The sequence below is a fragment of the Watersipora subatra genome, chromosome 2 (assembly GCF_963576615.1).
Source record: "Watersipora subatra chromosome 2, tzWatSuba1.1, whole genome shotgun sequence".
Taxonomy (NCBI): domain Eukaryota; kingdom Metazoa; phylum Bryozoa; class Gymnolaemata; order Cheilostomatida; family Watersiporidae; genus Watersipora; species Watersipora subatra.
In genome coordinates, this window is record NC_088709.1 from 73,817,155 (window position 1) to 73,835,182 (window position 18,028).

Sequence of the window (18,028 nt, forward strand, 5' to 3'; positions counted from 1 at the left end):
AGCAGTTTTGCAAGTGTGTTATACTGATGTATATGCAATCATGATTGCTAGAACAGCCGGCAGCACTGGTGGGGATGTTCGGAGAAAGTCAGTGAAATGACCAGGCTAAGATACTCTGAAATTTCTTAGTCATTTTACAGTCTATAACACTTTAGTTTATTAATTCTGAAAGGTATTTTCAAGGTTCTTTTAAAGATGTAAATACAAAAAACTGGCTTAAATAGGCCTATACGGTAAGTTATTGGATGCGAACCAAACTAGTAATACTAACAAGTAGATTGACAAGTTGAATGGTAATAAAAAGAGCTTTAGACAATAACTAAAAGTCACCGCTGATGAAACCAGAAAACGTCTAGAGCACCATATAAGCCCAGGACACATAGATATGCTTGAAAAATTCAGTCACAGGCTACCAGGTTTACAAAACGCAGAGAGGCGATATTTCTCAGTAACAGTAGCAAGAGAAGGATTAAATCTAGATTTGCAAATAGACATGATAACCAATGACCATAGAAACATGCTTTCCGAAATTCTTAAAGACCATGATAAGTTCCCAAGTCTAAATGATTCATATGACCAAGTTATTGTGACTGTTACCAATATACAAACAAGATCTGGTACAAAAGCCTTTACATGTAACTCTAATCAATACCTCTTCCATTTCTTACTACGCACCACTACAGAACTTGGACTAAATTAACACAATTTTTTGAAATTCCTGCGTCCTGCATTTTCTTATTTTTCATGTTACTACGCACCACTACAGAACTTGGACTAAGTTAACACAATCTTTTGAAATTCCTGCATCCTGCATTTTCTTATTTTTCATGTTTCGACTAGACTGAACTATTATGTTGTATCATGTTTTATTGTGGAAAATGTTTCCCCTACAAAAGACATTGGGGGTACAGAAAACATTTACGTAAAAAAAACATCAAGGAAATCCTCCTTTTCAACATAAAAAGGGGTCTAGAAGATAAACGAGGAGGAAGAAGATCAATTAATATTTTAACTACACTGTATATGCTAAAATATCAACCAGATGATTTTTAACTCGTCTATATAAACAGCTTTTATCTAGCTTTCCTACTCTGACTACTATGACAAAACACATTTAAAATCAACTTTTATAGTGTAAGTCTTAGCATTATCTCTTTAGCCATGCCCTATCCAGTTTGAGACAAAGCTCACTTCTTACAGCTGACTTTTTTATCATAGGCTATGTAAAATAGCTTATTTACATTTTTATTATTTCTCGTCTGTTTATCGTATTTCTTCTTAAGTTTCTATAGTTGTTGCTGTGTTATGTTTGAATAAGGTAACAAGCGATACAAAAAGTAATAAAACGCTACAATCACGCCAAAAAGCGGCAAAGTGTTTTATGCAGTATTATGATTCCGCATTGAGAAACTCTAAAAGGTGATGTGGGCAACGCCGACATTTGAATAGATGCCAGTAAACTTTCTATCTAAAGAGGTATAGTCTTGAGAAATCATCAAATAAAGTTAGTACATCCTAATTCTTTTAGTTGCTCAATTTTTTCTCAAATTCATTTAAATTTTAAAATGCTAGTATTTGATACGGTAGTTGAAGCTGATATGACGTCTGAAAAAATGTTATCTAGTTGCGGATTGTACAAATGCAATTCTCCGTTATAAAATCCGCAACACAGTTTGCGCATGAGCAATAGGAACTTAGCCTATGCCAGACAAATTGGTGGTTTGTCGAGATTTTCTGTTCGCGAGCTCGAATTGCCGCTTGCTTGGTGCGACATGACTTACGAAAGCTTGCCCAAGCAATTTCTTTCTTCCGTTCGTGTATTATTTGACGTTCTAGACTCTAAAAAACAAGGATACGTCGATTTTAATGCAATAGAAGCTAAATGGAACAAGGAAAACACATGCGACCTTCCAGTCGGTCTGTCAATACGTAGTTGCCTTTTTATATAACACATTCCTTGTATATGCTAGTTTGGTTTACATGTGCAATCATTAAAGTTACATACTCTTTGGTTCATCAATTAGTGATTGATTATGACAGCAATAATTTTTTTCTGGTATTGGTTTGTGAGATTAATTAATAAAGTGTTACCATCAGTAACAAATTATGGTGATTTGAATCGTCACACGGCTCTAGTTGATAGAATCAGTGAATTTGATGTAATTTCAATTGTAATTTTTCGAATTTGTTTAAACCTTTGCAAGTGTACTTAAATCTCCATTAGCAGACTGGTGATAGCAATGAATTTGTACATATTTGTTTTTGGTTTGAAAGAGATTAACATTATCTTGTGACTTATCTGTAGCAAAAACTAGCACAGTTTGTGATGAGTAGTCAGTGCTGTTACCCATTGTAGTATAGGTAATGTCATTCATGCTAGTCACTCTATTGTTACTTATTGTGCAGTCTAGTAATGTTGCTCAGATGACATTCAGTGGTGTCACCAATGCAAATGTATATAAATGTCATGCTATGAGGTTATGAGGTCCACACAGCTATGAGGTTGCTCACGCAGATGTTTACTGAAATCATTCATACGGGGTGGTTGAGGCATGTGACCTATGCATTTGTTTAGTTTTGTCACTCATAGGTCTTACTGGTGAGGGCATTCCTGCATATTAGGGATGTCAGTTGCACGCGTAGAAGTGATATCATGCATTGGGTTGTACATTGTTGTCATTCAGGTGGGTGTTAGTGACATCACTACTGTTGATGTTCTTGTATCTATGGAAATTACTACATATCTGTCCCTGTTGCACTCTTTATATCTGTAATGACCAGAAGGGACAAGAGCATCAACGTATAATAAGGATTAGTTAATCTAATTTATCACCTTGGTTATTTATATAATTATATAACCAGTCTGAACTATGCTCAGTTCACAAGAGCACAAATCTTCAACGAAACCAAGGATGCAACCGTGCTACGGAATTGTGTCGGCTAAAGTTAAAGATATCTCAAGGTTTGAGCCGAGGTATCTCAAGGTTTGTGGTGAGCAGGCAATGTTAGGTTTCATACCTTTGTTAGAGGAGAAGATCAATATGATTGGACAGTTACTCGCCTTTGTCACCTCCCTGTTGCTAGGTCCATACTATTGGTCGATTGTTCCTAAAAAAGTAATAGGATTCAGGCCCATCCACAATATAGCCTGCATTATTATTGGCCAAATTGGTTAATCAGATACAAGACTAAAAAATGTTTTTTAAGATGCAAGGGCACCCAGATAAAACTAATGTTTTGTTGTGTTTTGTCAGATAGGCTGCTGGCAGGTTTTCAGGAACTAGACGAAGCTTTGAAACCAATTATTTTGTTGACCTCGGGAAGGCACGAAGCATAGGCATGTGAAGTTGAGACGAAATCAGCCAAAAAAATTTGGAATTGCATAGCATTCACTCAGACTAAAGCATTCACTCAGACTATAGCATTCACTCAGACTATAGCATTCACTCAGACTAAAGCATTCACTCAGACTAAAGCATTCACTCAGACTAAAGCATTCACTCAGACTAAAGCATTCACTCAGACTAAAGCATTCACTCAGACTAAAGCATTCACTCAGACTAAAGCATTCACTCAGACTAAAGCATGGTTTCCACATATCAGTGCAATGATTGTGCGCGGCGCAGTGACTGTGCGCAATGCATTGCGTCGGCTGCAATGCAGTGTTTCCATAGCACGCATAGGCACCGTGCTTGCATTGGACAGGGTGGGTAATTTCCGCTTCTCTTTTGTACGGGAGACCGATTTCTTTTCTATCGCCACGTGCTCCGCCATACTGATTTCTTGTAATGACTAAAACAGCCTTCCGTTTGCATTGTGGGATAGATTAAGGTCGAACGGCGTAATGTGGGATACATCATCGCACGCACCCGTCGCAAGGATCCATTCGGTTGGGTCTTTTCGATCATCGTACGTTTGTCGTGCGATGAGGTTTCCACATCACAGCCGGTCCACGTATGACATCGTGCGCCTTCTTGCGCACCTCGCGCTGTCATATGGAAACCAGGCATTGCTGACGCACACATGCATATACACAATGACAAAGTGAGATTCATCGATATGTAGATCGCTGCTCGTGTAAGCTGGGAGTAAATCAACAACAATAAAACTGATGCTTGCTTTGGATTACCATGCCTACCTATCTGTTTATTTGCTTGTGCTGAAAGTAATGCTTTTGGGAAATGCGCTAAAGGAGTACATCACAACAAAGCTCAAAGTTTAATTGGTAGACAAAAGAGTTCTAAGATTTCCATGGTGATTGTGTTGCGTTCTATTTGGTTACATGCTCATTTTCTTATGTTATATTGTGAGGATTACGATGGTGCCTGTAATTTTAGGATCCAATATTGCTTAATTGAGTTATGGAGGTTTTCTTGGTACATTTTGTAAGGTTTAGCTTGCAAATCATATTTGATTACACAGATAATTGTGTGTTCAACAACTGCACAACGGCTGCAACCATTTAAGAAATTCATTCATAGCCACAATTTGACGATCTAGAACCAAATAATTGTATATAATATTATAATATATAATATTGTAATAACCAAATTTTAAATGTGCGAATTCGCGACTATTTAGCAACATATTTATTTAAGAAATATCGAATATACCAAATAAAAACTTCTATAAATGCTTGTATGTAATTTAATTTGCAGTCAATGATTCCAATAGCTTATGACACTTGAGATCTCTCTAGCACAATCCATGGTTTTACTCATTATGTATTACTGGTTTGGGTAGTTAAGGTCTGCTGATTTGATTTGTCTGAGAGCTCACCAATGTTATCATTGTTATCATTAACTCTGTCATTGGCCAAGTCTTGCACATTAGTTGGTGCTCTGTGCAATACAAAGAAAAATATTATATATAATTATAACATGTATGTACATCTAATATATACTAGATTAATGCCCAGCGTTGTACAGGTAATATAAAAAGTATAGCTCCTATGCACGAAAAAAATCAACATTTATTCGCCATCTAACTTATAAATAAAAACGTCTGTTTGTTTGTTTTTGTGTAGGCTATAAATTTAATCAAGTTCATGCCGCATATACATATATTTATAGCATTTTGGGGAAGTCTAGGTTTGTATTTTTCTTTTAGTAAAGCTTTTTTTTAAAGTAAATTAGTTCAAGCGAGCTAGCTGAAGCGTGAAGCATTGGTATTTCAACTAATCACCATTAAAGATTAGCAGGTGTATTAACTATGTGCACAATTGATCCATTGTACCATAAGTAAACCTGGAGGCCCCTAGTTCAAATTCGGTGCGAAGTAGAGTTTTTGTTCCTAAAAATTTGTTGCTCTAACTGGACACACTAAAACAGACAAATGACAAACACCGAGCTTTGTATATCTAGATGTATACATACATAAATTACTCAAATATTATATTTATAGATATAGGATAAAATTTTGCTTTCTATTGGGAAGAGGAAACAATGCTTAGTAAAAGTCACTGCAACTCTGTAGAGTTCTCTTTAGTTAGTATTTTAGTAATACTGTGTGTATATGTATACATCGATGGTTTTAGATATGTAGTGTTACTGTAGGCAGAGAACTCAATAGTAAAGGAGTTGTTTGTAGAGTATAATGCAATCATTATTTTTAAATATAAATAAGTATACTTACCACCTGTACAACATTGATCCGTAACAGTCTAGTGGACGGTTACACATTTGAACCACGTTCATCAGGTTATCATATTGTAAAAACAACCATTCATAATATGTATAGTGGATATGTATATAATGGGTGTACGTATATAATGGAGATATGTATATAGTGGATATACATGTATGTACATGTATATGGTGGATATATGCACATGTATATAATGAAAATATGTACATGTGCATAGTAGATCAACTTTCAATGACAAAATTACGATAATCTCAACATTTGTCCCCACTAGTTCATCCAATTTTAACTTGTGCTCTGCACTTATCTCCCGTGAATAAGACGATTGTCGTAGATACGCAGTGCTGAGGAAACCTTAGGCAGCATTTTCATCATCTTTTGTTCGGAACACTTCTTTTGTCATAGTTGATGATCCTGTAAATAGTAACTGCTGTCAGAATTGTTATCTAATGACGCGGTTAATTGGTCAGTGATTGTGTCTAGCTGCTTAGTCTTTTTCAAATATGAATGACAGATTGCTTTTTTGTGAAAATTACATTCATTGTAAAAACAAATATAGTTTTAATATTAGCTTCTCTAAAAATGGTTTAGATTTCAATGCGATAATTGTTTGATTATTTTTATAGATGTTCTTGACTGCTTACGAGACGTCGCCCTTCCTAACGGGCACCTCACCTTTGAGTTGTTTGTTACTGGACTACAAAGGTCATTGACACAGAGTAATGATAATGAAGCGTTTCATGTTAGTGCGCCTCCCCTTCCTCCCCAAAAGTCTAACAAGCTAACGCAAAGAGAGAGCGAAATTCCATATTCCAGGAAGACTGTTTCACAGTCAGAGGTAGTTTGTGTTCCTATCATAGTATATCTTTGCTGCTAGGCAGAATGTGGTACATGTATGTAGATATAAAATTCAACTTCCTTTTAATGTCACTAAATGACATTTTATGTGTAAAGACTAATTTTTATGGATGATTATTTTATTTTGAGAAAGTCTTGTGATCATCTTAGTTATTTTAACCAAACCATTGTCCTAATAAGATCAAATTAGATCAAGGCACAAAATCCTCTGCGACAAAATGTTGATTGTTTGAAATGAAAATCGAAAAGTTGTATTGCTGGAGAGGTTTAGTAGTCGACAACTGCATCTGCTACCTATACAATATATAAAAAGTCATTGATTGTACTCTCACTTATGTGACAGGATGTAAGACTGTTGAATATACTTTCCACAAAAGCAGGCAAAAGTGAGAGTGGTGCACGGCAATGGTATTCTACTATTCTGATTGAAATCATAGGTTTTTCGTTTCAATGCAGCTGTGAATATAGGCTTGGCTATACTTATCAAGCTGGTAGGCTTATGGTTATTTGACTGGTGCAGAGGTTTACTCATACGTGTGTCTGGTCATATGACTCATGCAGGTGTCTGGTCATATGACTCATACAGGTGTCTGGTGAAGTGGCTCATGCAGGTGTTTGGCATATGGCTCAGGCAAGTGTTTGGCATATGACTTATGCAGGTGTCTGTCATATGGCTTATACGGGTGTCCGGTCATCTGACTCATGCAGGTGTCTGGAATATGACTTATACATGTGTGTGGTCTTATGACTTATACAGGTGTCTCGCAGTGAAGCTCATACATATGTCTGGTCATATGACCCACGCAGCTGTCTCATCATATGACTCATACAGGTGTCTGGTGAAGTGAGTTATGCAGGTGTTTGGCATATGACTCATGCAACTCTGCAGTCATATGATTTATATAGGTGTCTTACTTGGACATTCATACAGGTGTCTGGCACTGTGACTTATATGGGCCTCTTATGAAGTATTTTATACCGATGTCTGGTGATGTAGCCCACACAGATGTCTGGTAATGTGACCTATATAGTTGTCCTGTGTTGTCACCCATCATATTATATATAGTGGTCCAATGTTGTCACCCATACTATATATTATAGTGGTCTAATGTTGTCACCCATACTATATATAGTGGTCTGGTGTTGTCACCCATGCTATATATAGTGGTCTAGTGTTGTAACCCATATTATATCTTTACCTTGTAGGAAGCTACGGATCCCATATATCAGAAGCCTGCAAGATCTGCTAATTGTGAGCACCTTATCAACTGTATTTATATTCAAATAAATTTACACATATTAAAGCACAACTCACAAAATATTCTGACAGTCTCGAGTCTGCTATTTTTTGAGCAGTCCAAACCATTTGACATGTTAGTTCATGACAGTTATGTAAGTCAGCACAATGTTGAGTAAGATTTCTCTTCCCTGTCAGTAGGAGTCCTCTACGCTGCCAGTAGGAGTCCTCTCCGCTGCCAGTAGGAGTCCTCTACGCTGCCAGTAGGAGTCCTCTCCGCTGCCAGTAAGAGTTCTCTCCGCTGCCAGTAGGAGTCCTCTCCGCTGCCAGTAGGAGGCCCCCTCTCGCTGCCACCCAGGCACTATCACCATGCCTTAGTGACTTCATAGACAGATCATGCATGCTGGAATATTTTTCACTATTTCTTATATTTCACTCGTGGTTTATTAAATATATCGAACTACGACTATGTTTTTACTACTGCCATAACAATATTCCTGAGTTGACTTTATTTCTTGAAAAGAGCAAATTTTGAATATGTATCCTAACTTTCAGACCTTAATCGATGACTATTTTACCAATCTTCCATTTATCAACTTTATAATCAGATTTCTGTCATGGACAAAAGGCTATTAATCATCGTCCGTATAAATTAGCTAATAAGGGTCAAGAGCAGCTCAATTGTCGTTCCCTTTTTTATTTGTTTAACATTGCAAAACACAAAAAGTAGTATCCATCACTACCAGAGTTTCGATGTAATGCAAGGAATGCGAAAGGGTTTTGAGTAAACATCAACACGCTTGACCTCACTGCCGATGCCATTGAAAGAGTCAACCGAATGCATCATTACACACAGCGTGGTCAGCGGTGCTGCCAACCATCACTATCTGTCACCATCATCAAAGCAGCCTCGGGTGTGACAATATTTCCTGTCATTTAGGTCTAATCCTATTTGTTGCTAATCTTCGCCATTCATCACAGCCCTTAGTCACTCCCTTCATATTCCTTTTGATCTTCGTCTTTCTTCTTGAGTTCAACAGTTTTAAGAGCGGGTAATCAAAATCCATCCTTTCAACATATCTTGACGATCTCAAAATTATTTTAATCAGAATGGTTTTTGATTGATGGTGGTTCTACTCTTTTCAATACCTCATTAATAAGGATCTCATCTCTGTATGAGCTACCCATGGCTGTTTGTAAACGTCTCACCTCATATCTTGGCAGTTTGTACACTGTAAACAGTCCTCTGTAGCCACACATTTATATGCTGACTAATGAATGATCATGCTAGGAACTATTTTGCAGATGTTTTATTGGTTATCAGGTTATCAGATTGCTTGGTAAAAAATGTATACACTATGACTCATCATTATATCAATAGATTGACATCTGACTGGATCAGAGAAGCGATTGGGTTTAGCAATGCAATTTTCCTTATTCGTCACTGGGTTACAAGTCGCTATCACACATTATTAGTAAAAACATCAGTTCTTTTAAATTTAACACAGAGTTGCCCTCTCGTTTATGTAGTAACTCAAGGTGGGAGATCTCAGTCTATAGCCGATATACCGGCTCAACCCATAACAAGTCCACAGCACCGACCCATATATAAGGACAGTGATGCTTACCGTAAGCAGATACCTAAAAAAAAGGACTCGAGCAGACGTCACACGCTCGGCCATGGAGTTGATGGCAGTATGGTGGGTACAGTTAGTAGTTCCACCTGTGCTTTTTTTCCCGTGTGCATCAAGGTTGAGGCTATGTTAGCTCTGAATTTAATTTGAAGTTTTATGTGTTTAATGTTTTTACATTTAACCATCTCATAACAAATTGTGTCTGCTGGCTTAGATATCAATGTAATATTTTAAAAAGGATGTGTCAGTGTCATCTGGCTAACATATTTTAAAGCGTTGCTTTTTATGATAGCACAGAATGGTCAATGAGGCATAAGTTTGCTTCACGATGTGTTAAACAAGGTCTACATTTGCCTATAGTGTATTGTCAAAGGTGTTTACATGTTCAAGGTCATTTTTAAAGAGGATTTTCTTCTTTTTCTTATTTAGCCAAAATGATCGTGATGGCGGGCAGTTCTTCATGGTTTATCAAATAGCAAAAGTTCATACACTCATTTGATCCATAACAAACATGCTGATATGATTGGAAGTATCCACTGAGTACATTGATGAATGGGCTACCCTGAATGCTAATTTTACAAATAACAACTAGTGGCGAAAATGCTCTCATGATTATTATGTGATTAGAAATGCAACCTTCATGGGCTTCAGTTGTTTGAACAACAAAAAATAATTTAAACTGTTGCAAGTCTTGAAACAGCCAATTGAGTCTTGCGCACAAGTGTGTAAGGCTGCTTGTTCTACTCAGGTGAGGAGGTCGAAACTGTTGGAAGAAGAAAGGAGAATGCTACTGACTGGTCTCCAGGCAGCGGACAAAGCCCGCGATTGGTGAGTCACACACAGCGGTCACTTGCGTGTAAACACTTTCTCAACCATCCTTCAACTCATAGCTTTATCAGTTGCAGAGTTTAGACCTTGATATCACTTCCTAGCACTAGTCTAGGTTAGAGAATTGTCTAGCTTGTCCCTAACTGTCGCTACCAACTTTAGCTTTTTCAGATATTTGCCAAGTACTAGGATAGAAGTATTCTCATGTATTGATGATATCAACTTATTTCTATGAATTTAAATGAGGCAATGTTTGCTGTATATTAAAGATATGTTTAATAAGCAGAAAACAATTAACCAGTGATTCCTTCAACTATGCAGGAACTCTAAATAAATGCCTTATAGGAAGATAGTTTTAATATGGAAACTGCATTATTCAAATCATTCTCACCCTTGGGAGCGGTCAATATGTTTTTCAGTAGTGCAGACAACTCTGCATTTCAAATAATTCTGCAATAAATTTTGTATGGAAATGCCAGCCAATATTGATTACCAAAAGCCTAGCTCAATCAGTACAATAGTATCAGTGAAGACACAGGCGATTGCATGTTCACAGTCTAAAGCATCTCGGTACTAAGAATTCATGCTAGCATTTAATAGATTGAGCATGGGATTCATTGAAGTCTGTGTGCAGCTCTGTGGACTCACTCGGTGCCAGCTAACAAACTCTCAAAGTCAACACAGTTGTAGATTGCTTGCAACTATTAAACGCAACATACATAATGTTCTGGTGGACATAGCAATGAAATATCCATATATCCAAATCAATAAAATTATTGATTTGAAGGAGACCATATTCGATCAAATTCTTAGGAATTCATTTGGACAGTCACCTGATATGGGATACACACATCAATAAGCTAAATAAGCAGATAGGATCTATGTCAGGCTTGTAGATGTTCTAAATTCTTACCCAGAAGTATTAGAGTTTATTAACACCACAACTAGTTACTCTCTTGAGTCATGAGGAAATGCTTCATTATGTTATTAAAAAATACTAATATCACAAAAACGTCTAATGCACATAATATTTAATAAACCACCCCTAACTTCATCTCGGTTCCTGTTTGCTGACCTGTCTGTGTTGCCTGTTGGTAAACTTTACTGGTATAAAGTTCTGTTGATAGTTCATTCAAAATTTTATTTGAATGATGAAAAAAACGATTCACACTATAATATGTACCAGATTTTTAGAAATCAATCTACCTTTACCATTATTTTATACTGCTTCAGGTCAAAAACAATCAAATACACCGTACCATCACAATGGAACAGTCTTCCAATAGACTTACGCAAAACCTCTGCATTTACTTGTTTTAGAGTTAATGTTAAAAATTATTTGTTCAGCCTAGATTAATCCAGACCTGCTATTCGAGTGTGCCAATTCCTGTGGGGCCAGCGCCTCGTTTAGCTGCAGTGCTACTGCACATGTAGGCCTCATGCCTTAACAAGTAGGAACTAGGCTTTTATTTCTTTTGTTTAACTGAATCAATATTATAACTATATCATACTAGTGCATCTGTCTTCATTCTACTTTGTTACAATCAAAAATCACTTTTTAGATGAGAACCCTAGAAAACTAATGAGGTAGGAGTTTAAAAGACTAATTCTACAGTTCTTTTTACTGGTTTACATTGACAGGGTAATGCTTTTTAAGTTGTTATTAGTGTACCACCTGTCTGGCTCTTAATTGCTGCCACTTGGAAAAAATTCTGTTTTATAAAAACATTTCTTGTAAAGCATTTTAAAAGAGTTACATTGCTGAGATGCAAGACTATTTTTATGTCAAACGCTCCAAATAATTTGAGTGGCAAAGAGTAGGCAATCCCAATCTTCGTAAGCATTATAATTGGAAGTTCTGTCTTTCCGAACATTATGCCAGCGACCTTTGTTGTATCGTATGGAAAAGTAAAATGGTGTTTTCGTATTAACTGATTGAAGCTATCCTATGTTTTTTAGTCATTTGACACTCGGTAGCTCTAGTAGAGTTTATACAGACATTCTTCAAGAAACCAAACATCAATCATTGTTGAAAATTATTAGACCTAGCTTGAACCCTTCCACCATGTCTTAAATGGCTGCTATAGTAATCAATCTTGAGTTTATGCAATATGTTAACTAGTTGAAGGTAATTGTTGTTCAAATGTCATAATAGGGGGAAGGTTGTTCTATGTGATGCCGTCCTAGATGCCATTTAGTTTTGATACGCTCTAAACATTAAGATATTTTATGTTAGGAAAGGGAGTATGACACATATTCCACAAGGATTCACGACAAGTGGTGAGGTTATGGTTTCTCCTACTCTTCTTTTATACTGCCTTGGTTATTGCTGGTTGTTATTGCTAGTTGTTACTGGCTGCGTATATATTTTCGCCATTCACTTATATTTTTATTCACCTCATTACAACTTACCTAACAGTATGTTGTGACTGTTTTATGCTTTATATAGTAATATGTTGGTATTTTATCCTTTAAGTTCAAATTATACTTTTATCATGAAATTAAATTCAGTAACACTTAATCTTCAAGTCTAACACTGCCTGTTTTGTTATTCATTGGTAATAATCTCAATTACAAGTAACCCTTTACTGCAAAAGTGTGATAATTATTCCTAAATTTTCTATATGCTTCTAACATTGTAGAAAATCTGAAATTTTGGCATTCAAACATCCGTGTAGACATGTTATAATTATTAGAGTTGCTAAAGCTAGCTTGAGGCTATGAGCAGTCAGCACTAAAGCTATGGACTGTCAGTATCAAGGCTTTAATATGGTGGCACTAAGGCTTTGATAGAAGATTGGATATGATGGTAGTAATGGTTTGAAATGATAGTCCCATCCTGATGAACAGTCATTAGTAAGAGAAAGCGCAGCCACCGATTCATGATTTATTCAGGTACAAGAAGAGGCTGACAGAGGTGGCAGAAAAACAGCGGTATGGAGCACCTGAGACGAGCGATCAGTCGACGACTGACCAACACCAGGAGAGAATAAATTTTGAGGACCTGCGCATCACTGAGGTACATGTAAACATGCATATTCAATTGGTTTGGAGTTGTGAGTTTTGTAGCCAAGATTTAGAAGACACTCTCAGTCCAAAAATTCATCATTGGAGAAAAGTAAAAAATTGTATTGTAGAAATACGTCAACTTTACTAGCCAGTAGCCACAAAACTGCGCATCTTTCAAAATGTTGGCACTCAGGGTGTAGGATGAGACAATTCCATAGTCTATAGTCTCAGGCAAGCGCTAGTTAGCCATTTTACTTTTCATTAAGTTGTTCAATTTTAAAAGGCTTAGCCATAGATAAGATAGAACACTGCTAAACACGGGACTCCACCTTAGTTTTACTTCTCAACAGCTATAGGCAGGTTGTGTCTACTCCCCTTCTTTGTACTACTATTATTTCTCTTTGGTTCGTGAGTATGAAATTGTTAGCTTGGCAATTGACTGGCAGCTCTTGCAAGTGCTTGACTCATGCATTTTTCATTTGTTATTCGGTAGCTGAACCAACAAATAGATGCCCTTACCGAGCCTAGTGCGCAGGGTGGCCTTATGAGAATGAACCTTGCTCGACCTAAGAGACAGCAGACTATTCCGTATGAACGCAAAGACCCTGTCACTAATACCGCTACTCACGACTCTGACAGCGCTCACGCTATGGAGCTGATGAGGGCACAGAACAGAATGCTAACTAAGGTCGGTTCTATTTTCTTTTCCCTCGGAATTCTTTATAATAGCTCGGCATGAACATCCTATCAAATGCTTCTTACTGAATGCTAGAGGGTTTTTAAGGCGTGATATTCAGTTGTAACCATCGTCATTTTAATCTCACTGCGCTAACAATCAAGATCTTTGTTCCTGCATGCAATTCGATATATATTCAGCTCAGGAATCATGTTGTGCTACGCCTAGTTCACATGGGCGCAAAAATTCTATAAAACCTAGGGCGAAATGAAACATTAGTTTCCTCTAGGCAGTAGATCCTTACCATTTTTGACTTGTTCATCTGACTCACCAATTCAGCCAATGATAAGACAAGCTGTACGGGTCTGAACATCATTTCCTCTTGAGCCCACACAGACATTATTCCATTGTATTTCTATTTAGAATATCAAACAATACCAATTTGTTATTATTATAACCTAACAACTTAAAAACTTGGTGTTGACCTAAAAGAATCGGCTTTTTGACCTAAATACCTCTTAACAGTAATTTTGACCTAAAAACACTTCCAACGGGTACAGGTAGATATGCATTAGATATTCATAGTATAGATGCATTATATTTCACACAAATATACTTATCAACATTTTGAAAAATTTCTGTTTTAGTGATAAGCACAAAAGAATCAAGATGAAAGCAAAGCAACAACTAGCAGAGTAATCGGAAATCACTTTTAGTGAACTGAGAATAAAAAGGAAATACTATAGATGACTCAAATTTTGTTATTCTGAAAATTAAAATTTTACAAAACTGACTTTTGACTTTTTGACCTAGAAAGCTTGGTTTAACTTTATTGACTTGAAAAAAAAACATTTTTTATTAAAAAGTTTAAAAAAATGTCCAAATATGGGTTTTAAACAGTGATGAGTACCAAATATTTTTCTGACTTTCTAGCATTGGGTTGTCCTAGTTATAATGAATAGAATAGCAATGTTATAGATAGCCAAGTCATAGAGATTTAGACATAGTAACTTGTCCAGCTCGTTTCCGAATCAATAATGCACATCGTGTTCGTCGTTGCTACAGAGTCACTTCACAGCAGTGATGGAAAATAATCAGAAGTGGTGTAGACGAGAAATTTTACAGAATTAGTTTGCTTTCCTGTAAACAGTTGACCAGCATAGATCCAGCTTCATCCAATAGGATGGCAACAAAGACATATGACTCGCAATCTTAACAGAGTCAGCTTTTTGGCCCAAGCAAACTTCATTACAAATTTTTGTCCGCGTGTGAGCTAGGCACTGGTATTGATGAGCTGTGTCTGTTGAAGGAGGTTTCTCAAAAAGGAGATAAGATAGCTCAGTTGGAGAAAGACAAGGCTGCACTTCTGAAGGATCTTTTCGAAGTGAGAGCTAAACATAGGCCCCACCAACAGTCGAGAGGGCCTCAGCACCGACCTTTTGATGAGTCAACTCTCATGTAAGATCTCATGCTAATCGTGTGTTAAGCAATCAGGGTGCTGTTGTTTGTTGTCTTTGACATAGTTTGCACATGAAACTGGAAAAGACTCGCACTATCTCGCAAAATTTCCCATAAAATGCTACTGCTGGAGACACTCCCTTTTGGGTGATTTCTCCTCAGGTGTTGTTTACAGGTCAGATGTTCTAGACCACTGGCCATGATTGCTCTCAGATAAGCAGACTAATGGTTTTTATACCTTTAGTGCAATTAGAATAGGAGATTTTGCATGTGTAGTTATTGCAATATTTAACTGCCCTTTTTCACAGTAGGTCTGTTTAATAATTTTCTAGATATTCTGTTTATAGCTGGAGTTTTCTTCCTATTTTTTCTTGTCTTTCATTTTACTGTTTCTTGTACCACTCAATTGTATAATCACTTATTCGTCATCTCCTTTTCCCGCTTTCTATCTGCATTTCTACTTCTCTCATTCTCCCTTTTCCTTTTTTTCTTTTTCTAGTTCAGAGGTCAGCAACCCGCCGCTCCGAAACCATATGCGGCTCTTTTATCCCCTCACTGCGGCTCTCTCTGACTTTCGATTTTCTTTTTCTTACCATATACCAAGTAATTCACAAAAACATAGAAGTTTTATCACTAGATTTTGTAATATAATTTTTTTAAATGTAACTATGGTGACAAATCAAACTGTCAAATGTCACTTGCTATTCGTCATTATTTATTTTTTATTATTATTATTAGTACCTTTAGTAGTGCCTTTTAGTGATGGCTATTAGTGACTTTAACATAAAACTACAGGGAATCGTACTACCGGATTTGCGTGGAGGGCCATATCGCTACGTGATACCTTCTGATATTATGTCAACAAACTGGGTTAAACAATTAGAAATTTAGTAAGGTTGCCCAGCCACTTGAGTCCGCAAATCGTCAAAAACACTACTGACACACAACACCAATACAGATAGTACATCCTATAACAATTTATGTGCCAATAAAACCGCCAAAATGATTCCATTGCTTTTTGCGAAAATGTAATTTTGTTTTCTCAGCAGTTAAACCATTATACATGCCACACCTTTTCGTTTTATGGTGTAAACATGGTATGAAAGCATTAAAAAATAAACAAAAACGTTACATAAAGTTCTTTTAGCTTGAAATCTTTAACGCCTTTGTGGCTTCCATTGCGTTATTTCCTGCGGAAAACGGGTTCAAATGGCTCTTTGAGTGGAAAAGGCTGCAGGCCCCTGTTGTAGTTCATTAATTTTCAGCAAATGCTTCAGTTAGGTGTTCGGTTTTACCTTCACAGTCCCTGCACTCACACAAAGTGGTGTCAGAAGTGATATTAGGTTATATTTACTATGTGAGCTGGTCATCGACTAATCGCTGTGATTGTTTACTAGTATTTCCACATTTGTATCTTCTTACAGATAAGAGACAAGAAAAGCAGTCTCAACTGTGCTCTAAACTCAGTGCAAAACTGCGAACCACACGTGACCACTCTCGCAGACTATATGATTCTATGTAGTATTAGAACGCTTTTGGTTCATGGTAGTTGTTATAATATTTTCTAATGGTATTTTCAAATAAAACCATATCTTTTTTTTTCTATCGAGCAGTACTGGTTTTGTATTTTAGTACCTGCTGCTGATCCTGTCAGAATATTTCCTTTTGCTATATTTTTTCGCTCCTGACTTCTGTTTCTCTCGCTCTTTTCAGCTAAGTCATTCCTATTATATGCTGGACATGGATGATCTCAGTTTATGCCTTCACTTTTATTTAAGCACTCTTACCATGCTCTCTTTTGTTTGCTAAGTAGGGGAGATATATTCAAATGTTGCTGTACTCATCCTATCATGAAGCTACAAGTGCAAATCTGTATCAGTAGATGCCGCAGGTGTCTTCTATTTCGTTATTTTATAATCCGTATGTTTTCATTATCTCGTTTCTGTTGTATGCGTTAACTAGTTAATGCGTTAACTAGTTAATGTGTTAACTAGTTAATGTGTTAACTAGTTGATATTAAGTTAACAAATTTTAAGTCACAATTAGGCTAGTATGCTGTATTATTTCTGTATCAGTCAGTAGTGATTTGTTTTAACATTTTAAAATTGCTTATTATTTCTTTCACCGTATACATGTATTTTTATTCAAATTACTATTATACAACCGTTTCCAAAATCGTGATCAATAGTGTGTAAAGAATCCTCTGTGACCCATTGAACTGAAACCATTTGAACCAATGAACTAAACTAATTGGAGTATAAAAGGCAATATGTATATGTTTTCATAAATATATAAATAAATACAGTCAATGTGTGCAACAAGTAACTGCATATAACAAGGCTTTCCGTGGTCTGCCAACCTCTGCTTGTTGGGCTCCTTATATCTCGTTTGCATTACCTCTGCTTGTTACCTCTCCCTTTGTTATTATCTCTGAGTGCTGGACTCTTGGATACCGTTTGCTCCGGCAGGTTCTGCCTCTCTTCCCGGCAGGCTATGCCTCGTTTCCCATAAGGCTAACTTGGTGGTAGGTCAGTTCATCCAATACTGACTCTGTAGCGAGTTGATCCGTTTAGTTGCCGGCTCAGCAACAGTTTGGCCTTCTATCTGCAGGCTCTTGGTCAGCCTGGCTGGCTGTACATCCGGCCTTCAGTCTGGCAGGGCCTGTACGAGAGCTTAACAGCCCGA

At 36.8% G+C, this 18,028-nt stretch overlaps 1 protein-coding gene across 2 annotated transcripts; it reads left to right on the top strand.

The window, feature by feature from the left end:
• The first annotated feature begins 1,750 nt into the window (after window positions 1-1,750).
• LOC137387352 (suppressor APC domain-containing protein 2-like) lies at window positions 1,751-17,304 on the top strand. Of its 2 annotated transcripts, none has more exons than XM_068073749.1 (9): window positions 1,751-1,917; window positions 6,270-6,481; window positions 7,708-7,753; window positions 9,269-9,438; window positions 10,121-10,200; window positions 13,096-13,219; window positions 13,703-13,897; window positions 15,195-15,343; window positions 16,768-17,304. In XM_068073749.1, the coding sequence occupies exons 1-9, from the start codon at window positions 1,773-1,775 to the stop codon at window positions 16,769-16,771; spliced, it is 1,125 nt and encodes a 374-aa protein (XP_067929850.1). In that variant the 5' UTR covers window positions 1,751-1,772; the 3' UTR covers window positions 16,772-17,304. The 2 variants fall into 2 exon arrangements, with proteins under 2 accessions (XP_067929850.1, XP_067929851.1); XM_068073750.1 differs by having other exon boundaries at window positions 17,057-17,304.
• Window positions 17,305-18,028: the final 724 nt, after the last annotated feature.

Bases quoted from the DNA above. Each gene is read 5' to 3' on its own strand.
- LOC137387352 (XM_068073749.1), top strand. From the start codon at position 1,773: ATGACTTACGAAAGCTTGCCCAAGCAATTTCTTTCTTCCGTTCGTGTA. The intron at 6,482-7,707 runs GTAGTTTGTGTT...TTTACCTTGTAG, and splicing joins AGACTGTTTCACAGTCAGAG to GAAGCTACGGATCCCATATA. The intron at 7,754-9,268 runs GTGAGCACCTTA...TCGTTTATGTAG, and splicing joins GCCTGCAAGATCTGCTAATT to TAACTCAAGGTGGGAGATCT.